General features: G+C 55.9%; 1 protein-coding gene across 1 annotated transcript; it reads left to right on the top strand.

Moving 5' to 3' along the window:
- Positions 1-4055: 4055 nt before the first annotated feature.
- On the top strand, positions 4056-7623 carry APLNR (apelin receptor). The gene is given in 1 exon segment (NM_001102524.2): positions 4056-7623. A coding segment is annotated over 1 exon segment (1203 nt). The 5' UTR covers positions 4056-4249; the 3' UTR covers positions 5453-7623.
- The last annotated feature ends 694 nt before the right edge of the window (positions 7624-8317 follow it).

Here is an 8317-nt window from a genome sequence, read left to right as displayed (position 1 = left end):
CTGAACTGGTCCCTACAGAGCCCTTAGGTCCCTTTTGACAGGTCAAGGTCATCATTGATGAAGTCTTTTGTTCAGTCGCTCAGTCGTGTTCCACTCTTTGCGGCCCCATGGACTGCAGCACGCCAGGCCTCCCTGTCCATCACCAACTCCTGGAGTTCACTCAAACTCATGTCCATTGAGTCGGTGATGCCATCCAACCATCTCATCCTCTGTCGTCCCCTTCTCCTCCCGCCTTCAGGCTTTCCCAGCATCAGGGTCTTTTCAAATAACATGGCTGAAAGTTAACCATTTTCATCCAAGCTTGCAGTCAGGTTATAATGACAGCCATTATGCCACTTGTACATTCTTCTTCTTCTTTTAAATGGCTTTCTTCTTATTAGTTTTTGCTCATTCAGTCCCTGTAACTTTATTTATTTATTACTCTCCATTATCTTTTTGTTATCTTTTTTTCCTGGTTGGTAAACAGCAAAGGAACTCAGCCATACATATACATGTATCCCTCCTCTCCCAGACTCTCCTCCCATCCAGACTGCCACATAACACTGAGCAGAGTCCCCTGTGCTGTAGGGTAAGACCTTGTTGATTATTTAAATATCGCAGTGAAACGAGGTGTGCCTGTCCTTTTCTTTTTTCATCTTTTGGCTGAGCCGCACAGCATGTGGGATCTTAGTTCTCTGACTGGGGATCAAACCCCTACCCCCTGTGTTGGCAGCTCGGGGTCTTAACCACTGGGCCACCAGGGAAGTCCTCCTGTACCATCTTTGCTAGACAAATGTGCCGGAGCAAGCAGACCCCAGGCAATTCCTACTCTGTGTCTTGTGAGATCAAGGAGGCTCCAGATGGATCCTCTTGGATGCCCGGACCTCCACGTTGCAGATGGCAACCCTTCCAGAGGCTGGTCTTGCTAACTTTCCACCTGGCGTCTGACCAGGGGGATCCTCTTTGGGGAAGGCAGGTGGCAGGGCAGTTTTACATGCACTGTCTGTTGCCTGGCAGGGGTCTCATACACAGTTCAATCAAGGGTTGGGACGATCTCGAAGCTATTTGTCAATCTATTTTTAATTTCACCAAAGAGAGGTTGTTTTGAAGTCAATCTCGGATACCCTGGTACCATCCTATCTTTTTATGATGCTCAACAGAGGACAGCTGCCTCAATATAAAGAGCTGGAGGGACTTCCCTGCCGGGCCAGTGGTTAAGACTCTGTGCTCCCAGTGCAGGGAACATGGGTTCGATCCCTATTGGGGAACTAAGATCCTGCATGCTGCCTGGCGTGGCCAGAAAGTGTTTGATTAAAAAACAAACAAACAAAAAGTTGGAGTTCTTCCTCTGGGAATGTAGTGGTTTAGTTCATGGACTTGGTTCAAAATCTGATTTGACCTTGGCCAAATCACGTCACATCCCTGTACCTCAGGGTCCTTATCTGTAAACTGAAATGAATAAAGGTATCTACTTTCGAGAGGGATTCTGCCAATTGAAAGAGATAAGGAAGACATAAAATAGGAAATGCTTCAAGGAATGCCTAGCACGTGGTAAGTAAGTGCTTCATGAGAAAGACCAACAGGCTCTCCTTGGCGCGTTGCCTTTAGGGAAAGGCCGTCCAAGATCGCCTTATTCCTTCTCTCTCCTTTCCTGCCTCTCCCCACGGCACCCCGAGGCTCTGACCATGCCTGTTTTCATTTCCCTGTCTTTGCATTTTATGTTTCTTCTTCCTGACCTGTCCTTCCTGTTTTTCTGCTTCCTTCTATTCCCGGTAAGTTCCCACTCGAAGGGCACCGCGTGGGGCCTGGGAACATGTTTTAGTTATCCTGCCGAATCATTTTTATAAGTGGAGTCCCCCAAATTTACAAACATGAGAATTTCCCATTACATTTAGAATCTGGAATTAGGTTGAAAAAAACAGACGTCAAGCTAGGTTCCCCATTGCTGGGTGGTAACCAGACACTGGGCGTTGGAGAGGCCTCCTTTCGATGGAGTGGTAGAGTGGATTCTCGTTTTTCATTGTCTCACCTTTCTTGTTTTGTTGACACATTTCATTTGGCGTTGCGGTATAGCCGATTAACGATGCTGTGACAGTTTCAGGCGCTCAGCCACCTGACTCAGTCACCCATGTACATGTATCCATTCTGCCCCAAACTCCTCTCCTACCCAGACTGCCACGTAACGTTGAGCAGAGTTCCCTGGGCTCTACGGCAGGTCTTTGCCGGTTATCTAGTTTAAAAAATTTTATTTATTTGTCTGCATCTCAGTTGCTACACATGGGTTTCTCTCTAGCTGTGGCTCGCAGGCTCCAGAGCGTGCAGATTCAGTGGTTCTAACACATGGGCTTAGGCGCCCTGTGGCCTGTGGGATCTCAGCTACCTGGCCAGGGATTGAACCTAAGTCTCCTGCTTTGGAAGGTGGATTCTTAACCACTAGACCACCAGGGAAATCCCTGGTTATCCATTTAAGATACAGCAGCATGTGCACGTCAATCTCCAACTCCCCAACTATTTCTTGCCCCTACTCTTCCCCCCTGGAAACCTTGGGCTCCTTCTCTTAAGTCTGCGAGTCTGTCTCTTTTCTGTAAATAAGTTCGCTTGTGTGATGGAGTTTTGCCACAGTCTCTACCCCTCCCTATTGTCTCAAACTTATTGTTTTCCCCATACACATTTTTAGCCTGGCCCTTGTGAGTATTTGAGTTTGAGGGTCCCTCGTTGAAGACCTCTAGAGAAGATTTTCGGACCAACTCTTGCTTGAGATGACGGATTCTAACTTTGTAAGCCTTGTGCTTTGAATGTGGCCAAGACTCTTCTCCTGATTTTGCTCCCTCTCACGCTTGCCCAACGTAGATGGCAATTTTTAACCCTATCTTGTTCACGGCTCCCTCCTTCCTGCCCAGAGGTCCTAGAGAGGCAAATGGACAGGCCAAGGTCATTTTCTATGGGATGCTGCCCATGGCATGGACTGTCTCTTTTTCCATCTCCTCCTTCAGTTTTAACTTCCTGATCCCCACAAGGTCTTATAGAAACTTCCTGGTCCATGCAGAGCAGGAAGAACTCAAGGACCAAAATGTATCTGTGTTCTCACTGCATAGTAATTCAAACAGCCACTCTTCCATATATGGACTCCCCTTTTCCTTCATCCATCCGCTTACTCATTCACTCAACCACCATTTAGTGACCACCTACTACACGCCAGGCACTGCTTCATGCTAGGAGCAGAGGAAAAGCAAAGGGACAAAACCAAGGGAAAATTTATCCTTGTCTTTGGGCAAGACCTTTACCTTGTTCAGCCTCAGTTTTCCCATAGACCTGATGGCTGGATTAGACATCCTTCAGCCTAAGAAACAGGGTTTCTTTCTGCTGTGACCCTGCCCCCGCATCCTCTGATGCTTCCCGTGCTCTCTGAAAACTGTAGTCCGCTCACAGCTGATGGATCCTACAGATATCTCTCTGTCACTGGGTCTGTGGAGCACAAACACCCTCCTGGAGAGGCTCAAGGCTGAGGTGTTAAAGAGAATGATGGGCAGGGGAGGGTAGGGGAAGTCTGGTCTGGGTGGGGGCTGGGAGGGCAGGAGGGGAGCGGGGGAAGATGGACCTGAGGGGCTAGACTGGCCTGCCAGGTGGGCCTGCCAGATGCTCGGACCATCCTGCGAAATCTCACACCCTCCTGCCCCCTACCCTCCCAGCTCCAGCTCAGGCTGCCTTTCAACCTGCATAATTTGCCCCATTTAGAGGGGCTGGGAGGGGGTGAGAACGGGGGAGGGGGGGTTGGGAGCAGAGGCCTGATGAGAGGTTCTGCAAAAACCCGGAGGAATCCAGAGAGAGAGTGAGACAGAGAGAGACAGAGGCTGGGTCAGGCGCAGAGCAGGCTGCAAACCACAGATAACATCCTGCCCAGCACGGCAGGGGTCAATTTGGTCCACTTGCCCAGTGACAAGAAAAGAAAAAAAAAAAAAAGTGGGCTGTAACTTCAGGATGCTAAGCCTGACAAGTGAGGGGCTGGTCTGGAGGTGGGAGGAGGGAGGAACAGCCAAGGAGGAGACAGAGGCTCAGGAGGGCGCGAGGAAGTGTCTGAGAAGAGGCTGGGGCCGCTGGAGGGACGCCTGCAGGAGCCAGGCCTCCTCCTCCCCGGTCCTGGGAGCCGCCGCCGCTGGACACCTCCAGCCCTGCCTGCTTGCCTCCCCAAGGCTGCCAGCCAGAGCTCAGGGTGCTTGGCTGAGCCCCGTACCCCCGGGGGGACCCCCAGCTGACCTCTGTGCACCCCAGCATGGAAGAAGGTGGCGAGTACGACGGATACTATGGGGCGGACAACCAGTCTGAGTGTGAGTACGAGGACTGGCAGTCCTCCGGCGCCCTCATCCCCGCCATCTACATGGTGGTCTTTGTCCTGGGCACGGCGGGCAACGGGCTGGTGCTCTGGACCATCTTCCGTAGCGGCCGCGACCGGCGGCGGGCGGCCGACGTCTTCATCGCCAGCCTGGCGGTGGCTGACCTCACCTTCGTGGTGACCCTGCCGCTCTGGGCCACCTACACCTATCGGGACTACGACTGGCCCTTCGGGGCCTTCGCCTGCAAGCTCAGCAGCTATCTCATCTTCGTCAACATGTACGCCAGCGTCTTCTGCCTCACCGGCCTCAGCCTGGACCGCTACCTGGCCATCGTGAGGCCGGTGGCCAACGCCCGGCTGCGGCCGCGGGTCGGCGGCGCCGTGGCCACGGCCGGCCTGTGGGCGCTGGCCGGCCTGCTCGCCCTGCCCGTGCTGGTCTTCCGCGCCACCAGCACCGTGCTGCAGGCGGAGAATGCCACCAAGGTGCAGTGCTACATGGACTACTCGCTGGTGGCCGGCCCCGACGCCGAGTGGGCCTGGGAGGTGGGCCTGGGCGTCTCGTCCACCGCGCTGGGCTTCGCGGGGCCCTTCGCGGTCATGCTGACCTGCTACTTCTGCATCGGCCGCACGGTGGCCGGCCACTTCGGCAAGGAGCGCGCGCGGGGCCTGCGCAAGCGCCGGCGGCTGCTGGCCATCATCGCCGTGCTGGTGCTGACCTTCGCGCTCTGCTGGCTGCCCTACCACCTGGTCAAGACCCTCTACGTGCTGGGCAGCCTGCTGCGCTGGCCCTGCGCCTTCGACCTCTTCCTCATGAACGTCTTCCCCTACTGCACGTGCGTCAGCTACGTCAACAGCTGCCTCAACCCCTTCCTCTACGCCTTCTTCGACCCCCGCTTCCGCCAGGCCTGCGCCTCGGTGCTCTGCTGGGGCCGCCGGGGCTGCGGAGGAGCCTGGCGCGCGGGCGGCGGCGGCGGCGGCGGCGGCGGCCGGGGCGGCGGCGGCGGGGACAAGTCAGCCAGCTCCTCCTCCTCGGCGTCGTCGGGGCACAGCCAGGGCCCCGGGCCCGGCGGCGCGGGGAAGGGCGGGGAGCCGATGCCGGAGAAGTCCATCCCCTACAGCCAGGAGACCCTCCTGGTGGACTAGGGCCGGGGTCCCCCGCCCGGGGCCCCTTGCTCTCTGAAGGGCGGGGAGCTGGCGAGGGGGCGGGGGCCCCCTTCTCTGGTGCACTTGACCCCTCTCCCTGCTCCCCGCATCGGTCTTGTCCTCCTTCCCCCCTGGGAAGTGCTTCTTCAGAGGTTTGTGGGTCTGGAGGGTAAGAGAGGGAAGCCCGCAGCCCCCGAACTCCGCTGCTCAGTCTCCGTGAGACTGACCTTGCATGTCTCTGAAATGCTCCCAGCCTCAGTGTCTCTCCGTGGGGATAAGACGGAGGAACTGAACTGATGTGTGTCCAGGCTCCATCAACGTTCATTTCCCCCCAGCCCTTTTCCTGGATCTCCAGCTCCCCTTACCGGTTCCTTTTAGTTTTTACCCCCTTTTCCTCCTTCTGTTCCCCTCCTCGCCCCCACCAAGTGCAATTTCTCCTCTGAATCCTTACCTCTTGGCTCCCACATCCTCCCCCATGGCTCATCCTCCTTCTCCCTCAGTCTCTCTCTCTTTTTACTTCCTTGTTCTGAAGGGCCCCTAAGGGTTAAGGCGTCTGAAGCTCGCAGACACTGCCCGGTTCAAGCTCTTTGTCCCTGAGGCCCCGGGGAGGGGAGGGAATGGACCTGGCTGAGATGGGCTGGGTGTCACAAAGTTGCAGCTCCTGGCTCTGCAGCTGTGAGCTCCAGAGCTTCACTCCAACTTGGATTGGTTTGCAGGTGTTTCAGGCCCTGGAGGTTGAGCGATGCGTGAAGGGGGCGTCCCTTCTTGCAGCCCACCAGCTAGACACGCTTTCTACACGTGTCCTTAGCCCCTTTCCTTCATCCTCTCTTTTCCGCAGGAACTGGAAGGCAGTGGGGTTGGTGTAGCAATAGGCTCCTTGGTTTCATGATATGAGCGGGGAGTTGGGAAAGGAAAAGGAGAAAGAGGGGGCGTCTGCGTTTGGTCTAAGGGCTGCTCGGGCCCCCTCCCCAAATCCTCATCTCTCCAACCTCCTCCAGACCTGCGATCGGCCGACCTTTCCCTGTCTCTCCATCCGACATCCCCAGGACATTCTTCTTGGGCGCTGGCCTGAGTGGGTGCCAAGGATCCCTTTGATGGGGGGGGTGGGGAACACCTGCTTTGTGTGTGTGCATGTGTGTAGACAAGGATGGGTGAAACCTGAAGAGCTGGGCGCCCAGGTCACTTGGATGAACACCCCTGCTCTGCACATCTCTGCTCTTCACACAATATCCTTGAGGGAAGAAGGGACATAGGAGGCAATTTAGAATGAGTCCACCCCCACTGGTTTGGGGGGCTCTGACGGCTGGTCCGCACGTTAAGAGAGAAGTGTGAGTGTGCACCCAGGCTCCCTGTAGGGAATCCCTCCTCAAGGCAGCTGGCGTGCAACGCTCAAAGAAGTCCTGGACCCTGGGTCCCTCTGCCGCAGTCCCTGGTTCTAAGAGGGAGATGGGAGAGAGCTTCAGAGGTTCCCTTGACTCCTTTCCCACGCCTGCCAACCTGTTTTGAATTTATAAGCATTTTCTTCATCACCCTTTGTTTTGTCAGGGTCTGTGGCCCTCTTCCTGGTGGGGGTGGGGGGTGGTGCCTGGGGTGGAAAGCACTGGGTGGGTTTTTCCTGACCTCCCCATCAGGATGGGAGCCCCGTGGCTTCTCCTGCTGGGCTGGGGGGCTAGGAACGGGCACTGGGGCAGACATGACCGCCGCACCGCCGGAGGATGGACATGCTGGTGGGGCTTTGTGCACCCAGGGTGCGCCCTGTGTATTCCGGGTTTTGTTCTTAGAGGACACGGAACATGAAGGACAAGACAGGAGCCGCGGGGGCAGGAAGAAGCCAGCCTGATGTCAGTGGATGTGCTGACCTTGGCTGGGATGGAGCCAGCTCCAGAGGCAGAGCGCGGGCTGGACAGAAGGGTCTCGGCTCACTCCTTCCATCTCAAGCCAGGGTCTTCACAGACTCACGTTCTCAGCCCAGGGCTGTCCCCAGAGCATCCAGGCGAGGCTGGAGGAAGCTTCCAGAAGGGAGGAGGGGCTCCTCTGAGGCCCCATCAGTGGTCTTGGACAGACGGTGGAGGAGGCAGCCGCTGCTCCGCTCGCCCCTTCTTTGGAATGTCTGTGCTATTTTTTGACCCTGTTAGTCACTGTGGTTCATGAAAAATAAATCTTTCCATGTGTGTGTGTGTGTGTGTGTGTGTGTGTAGCTACTGTGTCTGAAGCTTTTTCTCACACGGCTGCCTTGGAATGAGGAAAGAACCCCCAGGTTGCAACTGTTATGCTGGGAGGTGGGCTGAGTAGGCTGAGGGGAGCCGTGGGAGGAAAGGGGGCAGAAAGGGGTCGAATGGGAAACTGGGGGCACGGGGTGAGGTCAGGGAAGACCAAGAAAACAGAGAGGTGGGCAGCAGCTGAGCTTCTGGGCCTGGGAAGCGTGGAGCATGTGGGTACATGTGCTGGAGTCCAGAGCACAGGCCTGGGGGACATGTCAACCCTCCTTTCCACAGGGTGGACTGCAGTCCATCCATTCAGCTGTCCCCTGTATTCATTTACTGTCGCTACTGACTCACTCGTTCATCCATAGTCACATGAGCATTCATTCAGTCTGGACCAGAAGCTCAAAGGCCTGTCCTCCACGCAGAGTCAACCTGTCCAGTTCTGTAAATACCCATTTCGGAGGGTCACCCCAGACCGACGGAGTCAGAAGCTCCTGGAATCATCCCAGGTGGTCACGGCGACGAAAAGCCCCTCAGATGGTTTCTGAGGGTGGTCAGGTTTGGGAAATTGTGTGACAGAATTGGGAAAGTGTGACAGATTCTGCCACACTAGGGGACACAAAGCTAGAGAGAGGCAGGGGGAAGCGGGCTCTGGGCGGCC

This window comes from Bos taurus, chromosome 15 (genome assembly GCF_002263795.3).
Source record: "Bos taurus isolate L1 Dominette 01449 registration number 42190680 breed Hereford chromosome 15, ARS-UCD2.0, whole genome shotgun sequence".
Taxonomy (NCBI): domain Eukaryota; kingdom Metazoa; phylum Chordata; class Mammalia; order Artiodactyla; family Bovidae; genus Bos; species Bos taurus.
Note: the sequence above shows the minus strand (reverse complement) of the source record. Positions and strands in the feature narration are given on the sequence as shown.